We start from the raw sequence: 18320 nt of genomic DNA, 5'->3' as shown, positions 1-18320 counted from the left end.
ACTGATAAAAATAAATCATAATTAATGCCCAGGCCAGTGTGCTCAGTGGTAGAGTGTTGGCCCACACACCGAAGATTCCAGGGTTCAATTCCAGATCGTGGGTGTGTGCCTGGGTTGCAAGTTTGTTCCCTGGCCCCTGGTTGGGTGCATGTGGGAGGCAACCAGTTTATCTCTCTCTCACATCGATCTTTGTCTCTCTCCCAGTGCCGACCACTGCCCTAACCCTTTTGCCATATGGCAACCATCAGAATGTTCTCTGTAGCTAGGATTTTTGTTCTTTTTTATTTGCTTGTCTGAGTTTTAGATTCCACATATAAGTGAAATCATATGGTATTTGTCATTCTCTGACTTCTCTTAGCATAAAATCTTCTAGTTTATCCATGTTGTTAAACATGCAAAATTTCATTCTTTTTTTATGGCTAAGTAATATTTTATTATATATGTGTACCACCTCTTATCCATTCATCTATTGATGGACACTTAGGCTGCTTCCATATCTTGCCTATCTTAAATAATGAAAGGCTAATATGCAAATTGACCGAACAGTGAAACAAGGGGTCGCTATAAGGCACACTGACCACCAGGAGGCAGATGCTCAACACAGGAGCCGGGCTCACTGTTGGTGAGCATAGCAGCGGTGCTAGCAGCCTCTGCTGCCTCCACAGCAGCGCTAAGATGTCCGGGGACCAGGCCTAAGCCATCAGTCTGACATCCCTGAGGGCTCCGGGATGGCGAGAGGGTGCAGGCTAGGCAGAGGAATCACCTTCCCCCCCACCTCCCCCACACACACCAGTGCACACATCTCGTGCACTGGGCCTCTAGTTAGAAATAATGCTGCCATGAGCATATGGATGCATATGTCTTTTTGAATTAAGTGTTTTGAGTTTCTTCAGATAAATATCCAAAAGTAGAATTGCTGGATCTTTCTTTATCTCTTGTTACAGTCTTTTTTAAAAAGTCTAATTTGTGCCCCAGCTGCTATGGCTTGGTGGTTGAGTGTCTACCTATGAACCAGGGGGTCTCTGTTCAATTCCCACTCAGGTCACATGCCCAGGCTGTGGGCTTGATTCCCAGTGTGGGGCATGCAGGAAGCAGCCAATCAATGATCATTCTCATTACTGATGTGTGTGTGTCTCTCCCTTTCTCTCTGAAATCAATAAAAATATATTAAAGTCTATTTTGTCTGGTATATGTATTGCCACCCCAGTTTTTAAAAATTTATTTCTATATTCATGAAATGTCTTTTTCCATCCCTTTGCTTTCAGTCTGTGTGTGTCTTTAGATTTGAAGAGAGTCTTTTGTAGGCACCATATGTAAGAGCCTTGTTTTCTTATCTATTCAGCCACCCTGTCTTTTAAAACATTTAATTTGTTCACATTTGAAGTAATTGTTGATAGATGGTAGTTATTGACATTTTATTTATATATATTTTTAATCTTTTTTTTCTTCTAAAAGATGTCCCTTTAACATTTCTTGTAATAGTAGCTTGGTGGTGATAAACTTTTAATGTTTTCTTATCTGAGAAGCTTTTAATGTGCCCTTCAATTCTAAATGATACTTTTGCTGGGTAGTTGTCTTGGTTATAGTTCCTTCCTTTTCATTACTTTGAGTATTTAATTCCAATCTTTTCTAATCAGCAAAGTTTCTGTTGAGAAATTATCTGCCAGTCTGGGAGATCCCTTGTTGGTAACTGCTTTCCTTGCTGCTTTTAAGATTCTCCCTTTGTCCTTAACCTCTGGTTTTTTCATATATCTTGGTATGCCTCTTTGGGCTCATCTTGTTTGGGACTCACTGCACTTCCTAGACTTGTGTCTGCTATTTCCTTGGCCAGGTTAGGGTTTTCCATCATACTTCCTCAGATCGGTTTTTATCTTGTTGCCGTTTCTTTTCTTCTTCTGGTACTCCTATGATGTGAAAGTTGGTATGCTTGGTGTTGTCCTAGCAGTTTCTTATACTATCTTCATTATTTAGGATTCTTTTTGCTGTAGTGATTGGGTGTTTTATGCTACCTTTCCTCCAAATCGCTGATCCTGTCCTCTGTTTCATCTAATCTGTGGATTTTCTCTAATACATTCTTCATTTTAGTGATTGTATTCTTCATTTCTGACTGGTTATTTTTTGTTTCGATCTCCATTTTGTTTTATGTTTGCTATCTCTTTGTTGAAATTCTTCCTGAGGTCATTGAGCATCCTTGGGATTTTGGATGAATTGCAGTTTATTTATAAACAGACATCTTTATGTAGTTGCACTTGTTCTCAGAAACATGTGATATATTGATAGGCTTTCTTTAGTAAATTCTTTATGCTTTTGGTTATCCCTTCTTTTGTATTTTGTTTTTGTTGCCCTTGGGAAAATCCTTCCTATTATTTTTTTTTTTTTATCAAAGTATTTTCAAGGAAACTTGATTTTTTTTGCCTATTTATTTTAAAATTGATCTAGTCTAATATTTTTTTCAAATGACTGAGGGTGAGGGGTTCCTTGTGGACATCATTTTTAACATTGCTGGGTAAACTCTTCCCACCATACGCACTACACAGGAGTGCAGGGTTGTTGGGGTTGGCAGTTCCAACCCCCAGGTGGATCTGGTTCTTGAGCTATGTGGTGAAGTAACAGGTTCCAGAACCACCTTTTGTGGGAATAAGCAACTTGGTCCTCAGCTCTTTCTCTTGAGCTCCCAGGCTAGCTCCAGAGCCTTTGGTGGCTGGAAAAAGGAAGGCTGTACAATGATTTTAGCACATGCAGTATACCTGTGTGTGTGTATCTACACTATTAATCCATACTAATAAAAGGGCAATATGCAAATTGGTCACAGTGCCCTCACAGTAACAACCGAACAGCAGGCTGCGTGGGGCGACTAGGCTGGCAAGGGGGTTAGTGAGGGACAACCAAACGACTGACCAGCAGGCTGCGTGCGTGGGGCGACCAGGCCAATAGGGGAGTTAGTTACCCCATTTGTTATGCTGTTATCTTTTCCTGAGGAATTTCAGACAGAGACTTTAAGCTCTAAGGAATTCGGCCTAGTTGGACCTGCATGGTCTGGTTTCAAAGCCAGCTTAATCGCTGTGCTGCAATAATTACACTCCCCCTCCCCCTTCCCCTCCCTTTGTGGGAGGAACGGAAAACATCCAATACACAATACTGGGGCCTGGGAGGTAGCACCTTAGACAGACACTGTTACTGGGAGTGCAAATAAGTTCTCTACCAGTCATCTCTGGTTTCTGAAAAGTGCACGCACGTGTGTTTTATTTACTATGTACATGACTTTTTACAATCAGGAAAATAATAAAGCTGTTTTAATTTGGGGTGGGGAGTGAAGCTATTTTCTTAACCACAGCGAGGTAGGCTTTTGTGTGCTTTGCCCTGGAGGTCAGTAGTAACCTTGCAAGTGTGATAAGGTATGCTGATTTGAAGAGAACTGAGAGTAAATTTGACCCCAAGAACAGGAGAAGAACAGTATACGTACTATGGTTCTAAGTGGTCTTGTGTTTATGTGCAAACGTGTCAAATGCATAATTTTTGAAGGGTACTTTAAGGGTACTTCCGATCTGTTAGCACTTGTATTCTTTGGCAAATGAGGGACATTTTTTAACTTTTCCTTTTTCAACTTCATTATATTGCTTTTGTCCTTGTGAAAGTATATTTATTATGTTTATGTACAGTGAAAACCACAGTATTCAGAATGAGAACTGCAGGGATATATAGCCCTTAATACAGATTCTGCCTTTTAATCATTTTTTTTAAATCCTCACCTGATATGTTTTTATTGAATTTTAGAGAGAGAGAAACATCGATTGGTTGCCTCCCTTACAGCCCACAATGGGGTGACGGAACCCATAACCTAGGCATGTGCCCTGGCTGGAAACTGACCCATAACCTTTCGGTGTACACGACGATGCTCCAATAACTGAGCCACATGGGCTTGAATAGATTCTTGAATAAATTACTAAACATGCTACTTGTGAACGCTCAAAGAAATAGACCAACTTTATTTTCTTTGGGAGTTTTAAGAGTACCATACCCAAAACATGGCAGTTAATGGACCCATGTCCCCTTGGAGAATTTCTCATCTCTAGCAGTTCTCTTGGATCCCAGGCCACAGTATTTTAACAGTTTATTAATGAAGCAGGGAAACTATAGAAAGCAAGCTTATCAAGCTTCCTGATGACTTAGCAGGAAAGGATAAGGACAAATTAGTGGCTTCAGAAAACTCTTATTAGTAGGTAGAAGCAGTGGGCTGAATCTATTGATGAAAATGTAGAGATATTTAAGATTTTGTATTTGATTCAAAAATAACAGAATAAGCACAAGCCAGGATTTAAAGTGATTGAAATCATTTATAACAGGGATAAATACATCTATATTAATAATGTAATACAGTAATGCTCTCAGGGTCTATTAGAATACATTCTGTTTCTTACTTAAGCTGTAGAAGAATAATTGATCCTCCAAAATAAAGAAACAAAATGAAACAGACTCAAACACAGAGCAAACTGGTGGTTGCCAGAGCGGAGGAAGCTTGGGTGCTGGTTAAAAAGGTGAAGGGCTTATGAAGAAGTACTAATTGCAGTTACAGGTAGTCACGGGGGTAAAGTAGAGCATAGGGAATAGCGTCACTAATACTGTACTAACTGGATGTGGTGCCAGGTGAGGACTTGGTAAAGTATGTGATTGTCTGACTACCGTGTTCCCCCGAAAATAAGACATCCTCTGAAAATAAGACCTAGCGCATGGGAAGATAAGACATCCCCTGAAAATAAGACAGAGCGCAACTTTGGGAGAAAAAATTAATATAAGACACTGTCTTATTTTCGAGGAAACAGGGTACTATGCTGTACACCTGAAACTAATACAAAATAATCTTATATGTAAACTGTAATTGAGAAGTAAAATGTAAAGTTGGAAGGAAGGAAGGAAGGAAGGAAGGAAGGAAGGAAGGAAGGAAGGAAGGAAGGAAGGAAGGAAAGGAAAGGAAAGGAAAGGAAAGGAAAGGAAAGGAAAGGAAAGGAAAGGAAAGGAAAGGAAGGAAGGAAGGAAGGAAGGAAGGAAGGAAGGAAAGGAAGGAAGGAAGGAAGGAAGGGAAGGAAGGAAGGAAGGAAGGAAGGAAGGAAGGAAGGAAGGAAGGAAGGAAGGGAAGGAAGGAAAGAAGGAAGGAAGGAAGGAAGGAAGGAAAGGAAGGAAGGAAGGAGAAAAGGAGAAAAGGAGAAAAGAAGAAAAGTTGCTCCTCAAGGCTGAACGTTCAGTTTGTTTTCTTTGGCCTGTTATGCTCATTTGGGGATGTGCCTTTGGAATATTTTTGTTCTCCAAAATTATTCTCATTTCTAATTTTTAAGAAACATCTCTAGATTAAAATAAAAGTATTGATCAGTGTTTTAAATAAACCTACACTTTTATATACATTTTTGCCTCGGATAAATGTTTAGTAACATTTAAATGTGTAAGAGTTTCCAGTTTTTGTTTTTATTTTTGACATCCTGTTTACCAAGTTATAAATTTGGTAAACAAGAGGCTTTGGTATTCTGTATTTGGGGATTAGTTGGAGTTAGTGGGATTAAAAAAGAATGGTTACCTGGGATTCTTAAAGAATAATAAGAAAACATCTGGCTCTTGTCAGCACACCAGACCCTCCCCAGGAAGCTTGCTGTGCTGAGGGGTGTGTCCTGGCTCAGGGGCCTCGCCCCGCCCCGCCGTACCCATTGATCTCATAGGATTGAGATTGGTATGACATGTTTTTGAAAAATATTCCACATGACAAGCAGAATTCTTCCCCTTTTGCAGCTGTAGGAGAAAAATACCTCGGCACAGTTTGTTGTGCTTGAAATGACCTACGGAAAATTAATGCTCCCAGAATTCTCTGCCTGCAGTCTGTTCTTCCCACCCCCTTCCCAGCCTCTCTGTGAAGACGGGAGTAAGGAGTCAGGTGCCATTTCTTCACTGACACACTATGCACTACCATTGGTTTCTGTCCAGCATTTTATTATGAAAACTCTCATAAAAGTTGAAACAATTTTTCATTGAACACCATAAACCCACCATCTAGATTCTATAAATAGCATTTACTATTAATATACATGCTTTATCACATATTCACCCATCAGTCCATCTTATTATTTTTGATGTATATGGAAATGAGTTTGTATTTAGGTTTTTCCCTTGTCTTTTATTCCTAGCTGAGAATTCTTAATCCTTATGGTAAGAATCTCGGGCATCAGTAAGCCAGTGTGAGAAAGCGCCCGGCGAGCAAGAGAGCGTGCACAGGCCTCTGTATGGCAGGTGTGCGGTAGATATTTGTGAAGTGAATGCAATGCCATCCGTCCTATTTGACTAGCCCTGGAGGTAAACTTCAGTTTGCCTCTTAGACAATTACTTTAAAAATAAACCATATAATCTATAGATTCAGGTGAGCCTCCATTTATAAGATGTACTTCTTTCTATGAGACAGTCCATGGAAGGCATTTATATAGCATTTGAAATGACTAAAAAAGGGGTTTTTGTTGGTTTGGTGGTTGTTGTTGTTGTTAGTCCTTACCCGAGGGTATGTTTCCATTGATTTTTAGAGAAGGTGGAGGGAGGGGGAGAGACACACCCATCAGCTGCCTCCCGCACAGCCTGACCAGGACAGGGACGGAGCCTGTAGTCGAGGCATGTGCGCTTGACCAGAATCAAACCCAAGACTTCGTCCATGGGCTGGTGCTCTGTCTACTGAGAAAAACCAATTAGGGCAAGATAGATATATATATATATATATATATATATATATATATATATATATATATATCTCAACATTTTTTCCACGGAGCTTCTCTCTCAGAATACATGTGCGGCAGAATTCCAAGGAGCTCACACTTCTGGGTTGGTGCCCCAAGGATCCTCTTAAGGAAGAGGCTGGAGGAGTAACCTCACAACCAGAATGCCTTCCTTTTAGTATGTTTTCTGAGAAATTAAGATTTCATTGCAGGAAAATGTTTGAAAATTCTAACTGTTCAGGTTACCTGGCCAGTCTCCACAGCCCTATGAGTCAGCGTACAGTGGGTAATATTGTAGAACAAGAATGCAGTGTATATCCTGCACTCTGAGTTTACTTGGCTGGGAAAATGCATTATCAGGATTCATCCCAGAGGCTGTAGATAAAGAATAGTGAGAGCTGTAATGGCAAGGGGAAAAATCTCAAGACGTCTGCCTCTCCCAGGTGTCTACATATGTGTATGCCTCTGCATCTCTCCGGTCCCTGAGAGTGCGTTCCCATAGTGAACAATGTCTGTATTACTACTTACCCCCTGGAAAGGAGGGACATGCCTTTCCCCCCTTGATGAAATGGGTTTGTTTTGAGGACTTTTGGGGGGCCAATCTCTAAATGCATTGTGGGCAGTTACCAGAACTTCTCCTGTTTCCAAAACAGAACCGGGCTCTGAATCGTGTGGTAATATGTCTCCTTTCTCCCGAAACATGGCAGCCACTGTCATGTGGTGTCTGTTCATACCAGCATGTATACAAAGGGAACTTAAAGGCTGTTGGTTTTTTACTAAGTTTATATTTGTAACTTCTTTTCTTTTCCACTCCCAACAGGCTCGGGTTATGTATGATTTTGCTGCTGAACCTGGAAATAATGAACTGACGGTTAAGGAAGGAGAAATCATCACAATTACAAATCCAGTAAGAGAACTATTGCATTTAAATTGGATTGTCCCTTAAGGACCTAATTTTTAAGATTTTATTTATTTATTTGTTAATTCTCACCAGAGGGTGTTTTTTCCATTGCTTTTTCAGAGTGAATGGGGATAAAGAGGAAGGAAGGGAGGGAAGGTGAGAGAGAGACAGACAAACATAAACAGAGAGAAATTGGTGTGAGAGAAACACATCCATTGGTTGCTGCCCTGACCAGGATGTGCCCTTGATTAGAAATCAACCTTGAGACCCTTCAGTGTATGGGCTGAGGCTCTAACTGCCGAGCAACACCAGCCAGGGCAAGAATCCTATATAATAAAAGCCTAATATGCTAAGTGTCCAGTCAACTGGTCAGCTGTTCAACCAATCAAAGCATAATATGCTAATGATATGCTCAGTGGCTTGCAATGACATGCACTCACCACCAGGGGGGAGACGCTCCAACTGGTAGGTTAGCCTGCTGCTGAGGTGTGGCGCTGGAGCCCTCCTGCGGTCCCTCCCCAGCTAGCCAACTTCCTGCATCTCTCCCCTGCCCGGATTATGCCCTGGTGGGGCTGAGCTCCTCAGCCTAGCCTGCACCCTCTCGCAATCTGGGACCCCTTGGGGATGTTGGAGAGCTGGTTTCAGGGGATGGTTTTGAGGGATCCACTTAAGCCGGCAGACAGACAATCCCCGGAAGGGTCCTGAACTGTGAGAAGGCTCAGGCTGGGCTGAGGAGCTCCCCTCAAACCCCTACAGCCCAGTGCATGGATTTCATGCACCAGGCCTCTAGTACTTTATAAACATTGAGAAAGTTAAGTCTCCTAAAGATAGCTGGGTAGGAGTTCATCAAATAGAAATCCTAGCCAGATCCCAGCCAGATCAAAGGTGCTAAAATTAGAAAGTATTCAGTATTTCTTAGAAGTCGCAGCAACTATATTGACAACCTGTGAGTCCAGTGTTTGGCTAAGTTCTATCATACTTTATTGTATTTTCCCTTTGAACGCTGTGAGGTCAGTATTTTTGCAAATGAGGGTAACGAGACTTAGAGAAGTTAAGTAACTTATCCAAGGCCATTCTACTTGTGACAAAACAAGGATTCAAATCCACGTCTGTTTGGCCTCTAAACTTCTGCTTTTTTTCTCTGCTGGGGAACACTACATGTACACCAGTGTCCCAGGTGTGTACAGACCAGTAGGAGACAGACTAAGAACACTGGCTCTGAGAGCCAAATCAGACAGGGCTTGTATGCCATACAGAGATTCTGGGCTTCATTTGCTTAGTAGTGGATTCATTTAAGGGTTTTGCTAGTTCTTGGTGGTTGGTGGAGTTGGCAAGGGACATGATGAGACCAGCACTTGAGGAAATTAATCTAGTAGAGGCATATGGAATGGATTTGAGTCAAGGGACATGACTTTGAGTCACAACAATAGAAGTTGAAAGAAAATGGATATCGGAGGCTTTGGAGAGTCAGACCCAGAGGACTTGGGGCCTGATTAGGGACTGTTGGTGAGAAGAGGGTCAGAGACCCCTGAGGTGTTTGTTCTTTGCGCCTGAGACAATGGTGGACTTATTAATGTGTGTAAGTCAGGAAAAAAGATTAAATGAGTTTACTTTTAGATATGTTGAGTTTAAAGAATAGAAAATAACTAACCGTGGCCTGCATCAGTTTAAGAATGGAAATGCAGAGCTGGAGATGAGAGCTGGCTCCCTGGGCTCTGACAGGAAGCACACGAGGAAGGTGCCAGGAAGGCCAAGGGGACTCGGGGAAGGAAGGAGATGCAGCTGTTCCACCCAGTGGGGGCAGGGGGTGGGGGCGGGACAGCTAACAGCAGCACAAAGAGCCGGGGAGGAGACGAGGATGCCCGAGAGGAGGGTGGTGCTTTCTTACTAGTGATAGTATTTTTACAACCTAGTATTTTAAAATCTGCCTTAGGCACAAAAATGAATTACTGGGTAGAAAAAGAATATGTAGTTCTGTAAAATATGCTAGGTGTATATAAGTAAATAGGTTCTATTTTTAATCATTGATGAAATTTTGATTCTTTTATCTAATTTTTTTTTAAATGAAGACATATTCTTTATATCTTAGAAAAATAGTAATGTCTAAGATGCTGTTGTCAAAAATGGACAGAGTTGTGGCTTAATTTTTTTAAAAGAATGAAAAATGTTTTATCTAGATTCAGGTAATTAATAAATAATTAGGGCACAATTTATGAACTATTTTAAGGGGGGGAAAGTGGGTTTTTGCTGAGATAATAGATTGAAACACAGGAATCCTGGTATAGAGTACTTTATTACTTATTTTATTAGTAGTATTTTACAAGAAGAGCTAAAGAACCCACGGATCAGTTAGTTTTTTCTAAATAATTACCTTTTCCAGAGCTTAGCGACTAGAACAAATAAGCATTTGTCGTTGCTCAGGAGTCTACAAGTCAGCCGGATAGTTCTACCAGCTGGGGCTCACTCATGAGCTGGAGGTCACCTGGCTGGGCTGGGGCCTCCTGGGTCACATGGCTTCACTCACTCACGTGACCGACAGTGTTCCTGCGGGGGTAGACTGACTTTAGATGGGGCAGATTGGGCTTTGTCTTCATCACCATCTAGCAACGCAGATGTGTTCACAGAGCAGCTCTTCTGGGGGAAGGCCTCCGGAGGCCAGGCCTGAGCTCACCCCACCGTTTCCATCTCCCTGCTGACCAAGAGACCACAGCGGACAGCGCCGGTTCCAGAGGTGGGGTGTGCATTCTGCTTCTTGACAATCTGAGCTGCAGATCATTTTTGTAATCTACCACAGACCATAACTAGGAAGGAAAGATGGCATTCTGTGAATAGGTTATTTACAAATCTTTATCACTTATTGTTGAAGTTTGTTACTTCTTGTTTTTAGATGATATCATTTTTTGGAGTAAAGAAAAGGCTTAAAAATTTAAAATTTTGACATCACATATATAACAATTTCCAAAGTAAAATTTTTGCAGGAAATTCCAACTACATTCTTTCTTTTCTTTCTTTCCTTTTTTTTTAATTTTAATTTTATTTTTTAGGATGTTGGTGGAGGATGGCTGGAAGGAAAAAACAGCAAAGGAGAACGAGGTCTTGTTCCCACAGACTATGTTGAAGTAAGAACTTACTGTCATTTATCAACTACACCTTGTCTTTGTCAAACATAGTTTTATGAATTACCAACTGAAGGGACAGACTGGATGATAGCAACTTTATTTTTAATAAAAAATTTTCATTGCAAAAGTAATACACATTGATTATATAAAATGTGGAGAATACATTGAAGTGGAATTAAGGGAAAATATTATCTGTGGACCCAAGCTCCAAAGAGTGACTCCAAATATTTAAATGAAGCTCTTTCCAAAGATAGCAGTGTGTCATTATTCTGAATCTAAGTCCCTGTTTTTCACTTGCTTATGTTGTGTAATAGCTGCTACCTACGATACTGTTTATTATAGAATTGCCTCACACAGTGTAACTTTAGTACATTTCTCTCAGTTCCTCTCCCATTCCCACAGACAGAGGGTTTTGAACGAGCTACTGGGGACCACTGGCTGGGTTAAGCTCTGTTATGATAGATGCCAAGGGTAGTGTTACAACACCTTGAATGAATGAGGCTCCTGCCTGGGACACACCCACTCATCTGACAGGCCCTCTTGTGGGTCAGCCTCCCGGCGCCCCCCCGCTGGCTGTCCGTATGGGTTCTATAGCAAGCTATTCTCTAACCTGGGATATAGAACTAAGGCTGCCCGGTAGCCTGGGAGTAAAATCAGAGTGAGATCCAGAATAAAGGCACCTGCGGTTCCCCTCCAGCAGGGAGGAGCTACACCCAGGGAAGATGTGTACCAGGAGCTGCCTGCGGAATGAATGGCTGCCTGTCTCCTGTTCCTGAGTGAGAGAGTTTGGGTGGGAAGTTTTGAATCCTTTGGAGAATCTAATGAAATCTGTAGCCCTGCCGAGACCGGTTTTGCTCAATGGATAGAGCATTGGCTTGGGGACTGAAGGGACCCAGGTTTGATTCCGGTCAAGGGCATGTACCTTGGTTGCGGGCATATCCCCAGTAGGGGGTGTCCCAAGAGGCTCTCTCTCATCGATGTTTCTAGCTTTCTATCTCTCTCCCTTCCTCTCTGTACAAAATCAATAAAATATATATTTTTTTAAAAAGAAATCTGTAGCCCTTCTCAGAAACGTGCATTTGCACGCACCCAGCCTTTTCCATACAGTTTCAGTTTTCCCAGGCCTCTGAACTCAGTCCACATGCCTTATGTTTATGTTGTGTGTTTTAGCTCAGGGCAGCATGCTTTCAGGATTCTGAAAATTGACAAGAATAAGAAAAATCTGACGATTTAAGTAGATACTGTCTTTAATTGCACTGCCTAGAACTCTGCATATTCACAGAAAGGAATAGTTAACTGTGCTTGGGTTACTTGCCTCTTAGAAATATAAACCCCTTTTCTATAATAGATAGCTGTTCTTACTTGCCCTCAGGGACTCTTAACTCTGAAATAACTCTAAAATATTAAAATGATTGCGATCCTTTCTAATGTTCAGATTTTGCCCAGTGATGGGAAAGATCCGTTTTCTTGTGGAAATTCAATGGCTGACCAAGCCTTCCTCGATTCCCTCTCAGCAAGTACAGCTCAAGCGAATGCGTCAGCTGCCAACAGTAACAACACGGTGAGTCTTACATCACCCTGCTGGGTGTGGCTGGCCTCACTGGGAGCAAAGAGCATTGTGAGAGCTTGTGCTATGTGATAGCTGTCAGATGTTTGTGTGGCATTTCTCCTGGATATTAACAAAGAACTTGCTTGAAAAGAGTTGCCTTGAAAAGTCTGGCACGATCTGAACACAGAGCCTGTAAGTGGCGAATACCCTGTCAAGTGAGGGTGAGGAGAGGAAAGAAGGGTCCTGTGCTGAGGTGGTCAGTGTCAAAGCTCTGGCTGGGACAGGAAACCATCTGTCTGACCTTGGCACCTTGCTTGCACTCTCAACTAGAGCTCCCTCTTCTCACAAATGCAACACATGTAAAAGTGACTGCCAGCCAGCTCTGAGCACTTGGTACTATTATTGTATTCCTTCTAGAAAACTTGGGACAGTGTGATAATTCAGTGGGAAAATTACACTGTAATTTTACATTAATTTTAATGAAAATATGATCAGTTTAGGTGATGCTGCCTAGTGCAGTTATTGCTGATTGATTATCCACAGTGAGTGACAAAAAGACAATTGAAAGAATGGATATCAGAATATTATTGCTGCCTACATCTTTAGAGTGAATGGGCTTTAGGGAATGCTATTTCTTTATATATTTTCAACTACTTAGGTTCTTTGTGCCTCAGTTTCCTCATTAGTAAAACCTCATAAAATTGTTGGAAAGAGTAAAGGGAAAAATAGTTATAAAGTATTGAGAACAGTACTTGGTACTCAGCAGGGATTTGATAATTGCTTGTTACAGCTATATTATACACTGCTGCCTCTATAATAAGACATTTAGGGGCCTCCTCATTGCCTCCTGAAACAAGTAACCATTTCTACATGCAAAGAGAAAGAGTTAGGCAAGAGGTAGTCACTATCAGTCAGGATAACCAAGCAGACACCAAAGTGCATGGAAGGAAATTGTGTAAGAAATTCACCTGAACTTGAGGTAGGATTAGATACTTTTCCAATCTCAGTTCCTTACCTTATCCTTACTATGTATTAGGCTCCAGCCAAACTGGCTGTTCCCCAAATATGCCTTATGCTACCCCATCTTTTCTTTGTATCTTTGTTCTCTTCCAAGAATTATAGAATGATTCCTTCCATCTTTCAGAAGTCTGCCCAACCCTTAGGTCTCAAATCAAACATTACTCCTTTAGAAGTCTGTTTTTTCTTGTCCCCTTTGCTTCCTCTCGATTCTTGTAGCACTATTTGAGACTCGTAAATTATATCACTTATTTGTAAACTTGAAATTGTAGCTAAAGCCTCAAAGGTTTCAAATTGAACACTTTGGGCAAGAATATATTATGGGTAATTTTGTATATTCATGCTATAATACATCACATCAGAAGACATAATATCTAGTCAGCCCACCATTACTGATCAGAATGAGCTTGGGTCAGGTCAAGTTTTATTAGGGACCCAGGGGAATTACTACAGTGTTTTTCCCCTTAAAATTGTTACCTCTTAGAAGTCCATTCAAAGTATTTCCTCTGACATCAATATTTGACATTTTTCTTGCTCTTAAATACTACTAATTCTATCATTTGTTATTGCTGGGTCAGCTTCAATTGGTTTTTATCTTTTTATGGGTCTTAATTTCTTGCTTCTTTTCTTGCCTGGTGATTTGTTATTGGATGCCAGACATTTGTGACTTCTATCTTGTTATTATATGCTGGATAGTTTTATATCCTCGTTCTGGCATGCAGGTAAGTTACTTAGAAACAATTTAATCCTTTCACAGCTTATTTTTAAAAACATTTTAAAATGAGATCAGAGCTACATTTAGTCTAAGGACATTTTTCCCCCTCCCGGGAAGCAAAACCCTTTTCAGTCTGTCCCTAGTGCCTGTGAATGATGAGGTTTTCAATTCTGGCTGGTGAGAAGGGCCGTATGTGATATATTGACACTTAATCCTCTCATGTGGCAGGTTTCTCACCCGCATATGCTGATAAGTACTGAGCCCAAAACCTGGGGCCTCCTTCAGTCAGTCACATCTCCCCCTCGGTCCTCGGCCCCAAACTCCCAGCTGTCTCCACAACCCGAAGACCACTGGGCTTTGTGTGGGTTCCCACCCCCAGTCCGTGGCCTGGAAAGTCTCTCCAGGAGGGAGCAGGCCCTTTACTGCCTTATGTCCAGTGATTTGAAATCAGTTTTATATATTTTGTCGTTTTTATTTTTCAGTTTTAAGTGGAAACTGCATCCCAGTTACTCCATCTTGATTGCCCACTTTTGCATATTACTTGGTTTAGAAAACCAAGTTTATCTATATCTATAAAATGGAAATAATGCCACCACTTTGCAAGAGAGTTGTTCCAAAAAGTGCGTTGTCACAAAGCTGCATAAATGTTAAATAATGACATTGACTTCCCTGATAGATAGTTGTGGAGCTGGGATCTGAAGCCTGGAAATTAGACTCCAAAACTGTCCTCTTAACAGTGATGCCGGTTTGGCCTTGGCTGGCTTAGTGGGAGGGTATCCGTGATTCTTTTCTCCCTACGATGCTGCGTACTGAGCTGGGCAGAGCCTCGGGAACCCACCAGAAAAACTTTGCTCCTGAGTTCACGGCCTGGACGGGCTGTGTGGTGCCCTCCGCTGGGTTTGGTGGGTTCGTCATGGCTCTGTGATTGCTTCACGTCAACCTCATGGCTGTTCATCTCCTCTTCGCTCTCATGGATCTGGTGGCCATGAAAGCAAAGGGTTCAATATGCTAACATTATTAAAAGCTTGGCTATGTTTTTTCTCTCGAGTTTCTTTCATTGGCTGTGATACTTGCATGATATTTGTTCTGTTTCCTCTGTACTATAATTATTTTTAGTGCTTTAGAGATGCTGAATTATGACAGCAACGAGTCTTTATTTAAATTATTATTTTATTTTTTTAATTTTATTGTTTTTTTACAGAGAGGAAGAGAGAGGGATACATAGTTAGAAACATCGATGAGAGAGAATCATCGATCAGCTGCCTCTTGCACACCTCCTACTGGGGATGTGCCCACAACCAAGGTACATGCCCTTGACCGGAATCGAACTCGGGACCCTTTAGTCCGCAGGCCGATGCTCTATCCTCTAAGCCAAACCGGTTTCGGCAGCAACAAGTCTTTAGAATATAAACTAGTGCATTGGAGATAGCATATTGCAACCCAATTGGGGCTTTGCTTTTTGCATGTAATGTGTGTGAGCGAGGGGCATGCTGAAATTTCCTGGTAAACTTAGCCCTGCTACGAATTTGCTGTTTTTAGTTAAGAGCTTTGGAGTACTCTTTTTTTTCTTCATTTACTGAGCACCTCTTTTATTTTAAGGTGGATATTTTGGCTCAGATTGGTTGTGTTGAAAGTCTCAGCCAGTCACCACCTTCTTCATCTTCTCCTTCTCCTCCTTCTTCTTCCATAAATAAGGTAAAATTCAAACTTAAATGCAAGAGGAAATACACATTTAAAACCCCTGAAGTAATACCTGTTTCCCAGTGAGGTCATTGCTCCAGGTAAAGCATCTTGCACAGCCCTTCTGGAGGCGTGTGGAACCATTGGAACTGCAGTGAGGGCTCAAGAAGAGTCTTAAGGACGAGGCTGAGATTCAGGAAGGACTTGGTGCCATAAAGGGAGGGGCCGGGGGAAAGAAGGGAAGACATTGCTGAGGATAAAGGAGAGGAGGGAAAGGTAGAGAAGTGTTGCCTCTGGGTTTGGCTGGGACTGGAACCCTCAGTACGGTAGGACTTGGGCAGAGTTCAGGAGGAGGATGGAGGAGGCTTTGTGTGCCAGTAGAGAGAATAGCATGAGCAAAGGCAAGATGTAGGAGAGTTTGGGAACCTGTGAAGGTTGAAGCACAGAAGTGAAGGTTAATGGCAAGTAAGAATGGGAAATGTCATGGAGGAAAAGTTAGGACCTTGATGGGTGGACAAAGGAGCTTGGAGTTTATTCCATTGCCAGTGAGAGCTAATGAAGGGTCTTTAACGACATGTGGTTGAGAGTGAGGAAGGGTTTGGTACCGTAAAGAGGTTAAAAGAAGAGTATGAAGACACTGCTGGGGAGGAAGGAGAGGGAGGAAAGCTGAAGAAAGTAGAGAAGAGTCACTTCAGAGTTGAAACCGTAGGGAGGAGCAGAGTGTGTGACCAGACACAGGCAGCTGAGGGACCACGGATGGGGGTTGAAAGCAGAGAAGTCAGAACGGTGGGCTCAGAGAGACAGGACCAGACTGTGTGAGCTCATTTAGGTATTGATCTTAGAAGAGGGGTTCTGGAGGTCAGTGAAAGGTCATCAGAGAGAGAGAAAGCCAGTAAAAGGCATGAAAGAAGGCTGGAAAGAGTTCTGGTTTGGAAAGATTGAAACAAGATAGAAAGTTCCAGAAAAAATAACAAAAGACAGAGGCAAACCATTACCATATTTGCCTACAGGGATTTTATAATCTACAGTAGATAGAGAGCTAAGATCGTAAACATAACGAAATAATGTAGCAGTTATTACAAGTATTTTGTGAACAAAGTGGTTTTAGAGAGAACCATCATATGTTTCTGCCCTAAATTGTAAGTTCTGGGGATACTTGCTGTGAGTAGGTCACATTCCGTTTGCCCAGTGCTGATGAAAATCTTCCTTTGACCCTTCACTGTCAGCCTTAGCGGCACTGCAGTGCTGAGCTCCTACCCTTCCTGTTGCTTTAGTTTATAACCCTCTGTTCCTTTACTTCGTTTCAGTCTGTCAGTCTCAGACCCCGAGTCGGCTGCCTGGACTTGAATTCTAGCTGAGGTTGCCCCGCTGGAGAGGCAGAGCCAGGGTTGTAACCCGCAGCCTAATGGAGGGAAGCCATGTTCCTAACTGTGCCGCCCTCAGTTGGCCGCCTTTATTTCCAGTCTCCACTGGAGTAGCTTGGAAGTATGATCTTGTAAGCCATGTATTGGAGAAACTCACGGTCGTGTGAATGAAATGTCTTTCTGCTATTAATATTTGCCTTAGACAAAATCATTAGGAACTTCAGAAATCATAACTCCATATATAAAACATATATTCTGCTTTTTATGCTTCTGGTATGTTGTAGCCAATTATCCATCCCATCTGTCAGTGAAGTGTAAACAGACCAACATTATAGGGTTCTAGAACGTTAAAAAGCTACCTAAACAGTTTGGGAAATTTTCCTATAAATATCTATATGTCTCTATCTCTTTCCTCCGCCCCCAACTCCATATTTTTTTCCCCCATGTGAAGGGGAAATATTGTGATTCCATGTTCGTGGATATACAGATTCAACATTGAAATTGCTGCTGTTGTTTTTTAAGGCATTACCTGTATTTAAATTTAAATTGGTTGTAAATTTCTATTGCTTTCTTTCAGCATTACTATTGTATTCAATTGTTACGTGATTCCTCCCGAATTGAGTAATGCTTCTAGAAGTCACAAATATTTTTTCTCCTTTTTTACCCTCAACAACAGGTCAGCAGTGGCAATGACCCCTGGTCGGCCTGGAGTGCCTCCAAATCTGGAAACTGGGACAGCACGGATGGCTGGGGAGCCAAGGCGGAGGGGACTGCAGCCCAGAAAAGCACTGCCAATAACTGGGACACCGCCTTTGGTCATCCCCAGGCCTACCAGGGACCAGGTGAGGAGGATGAGGAAGAGGGCTCTGCTGGGGACTAGGGCATCGGAATAAAAACAGATTCCAATCCAAGGAGCTGTTCTCAGGTGCTCCTATTGGGTAATAGTGAACCTATTACTAGTCTGCATCTATTGTAGGTAGCTGTTAATTATGGCCATTAGTCCAATCTCAGTTATCTGTCAAGGAGTCACATGCTTGCAGGGGCCAGGTTCATAAAGCAAAAGAACACTTTAAAATCTTGGCAATTAGCCGAAACTGGTTTGGCTCAGTGGATAGAGCGTCGGCCTGCAGACTGAGGGCTCCCGGGTTCGATTCTGGTCAAGGGCATGTTACCTTGGTTGTGGGCACATCCCCAGTGGGGGCGGGGGTGTGTGCAGGAAGCAGCTGATTGAT

At 42.0% G+C, this 18320-nt stretch overlaps 1 protein-coding gene across 4 annotated transcripts in view; it reads left to right on the top strand.

Moving 5' to 3' along the window:
* SNX9 (sorting nexin 9) overlaps window positions 1–18320 on the top strand; it is a 61464-nt gene that overhangs the window by 15907 nt on the left and 27237 nt on the right. For 2 of the 4 annotated variants that reach the window (XM_045572845.1, XM_045572844.1), the window contains exons 2-6: window positions 7564–7650; window positions 10689–10763; window positions 12199–12324; window positions 15644–15739; window positions 17765–17930. In XM_045572845.1, the coding sequence (XP_045428801.1) occupies window positions 7564–7650; window positions 10689–10763; window positions 12199–12324; window positions 15644–15739; window positions 17765–17930 (550 nt within the window). Of the gene's footprint in view, window positions 1–7563; window positions 7651–10688; window positions 10764–12198; window positions 12325–15643; window positions 15740–17761; window positions 17931–18320 lie in introns of all 4 variants that reach the window. The other 2 variants (XM_036413529.1, XM_045572846.1) reach the window with 2 other exon arrangements.

Source organism: Pipistrellus kuhlii, unplaced genomic scaffold, assembly GCF_014108245.1.
Source record: "Pipistrellus kuhlii isolate mPipKuh1 unplaced genomic scaffold, mPipKuh1.p scaffold_m20_p_5, whole genome shotgun sequence".
NCBI classification, from domain to species: Eukaryota; Metazoa; Chordata; class Mammalia; order Chiroptera; family Vespertilionidae; genus Pipistrellus; species Pipistrellus kuhlii.
Note: the sequence above shows the minus strand (reverse complement) of the source record. Positions and strands in the feature narration are given on the sequence as shown.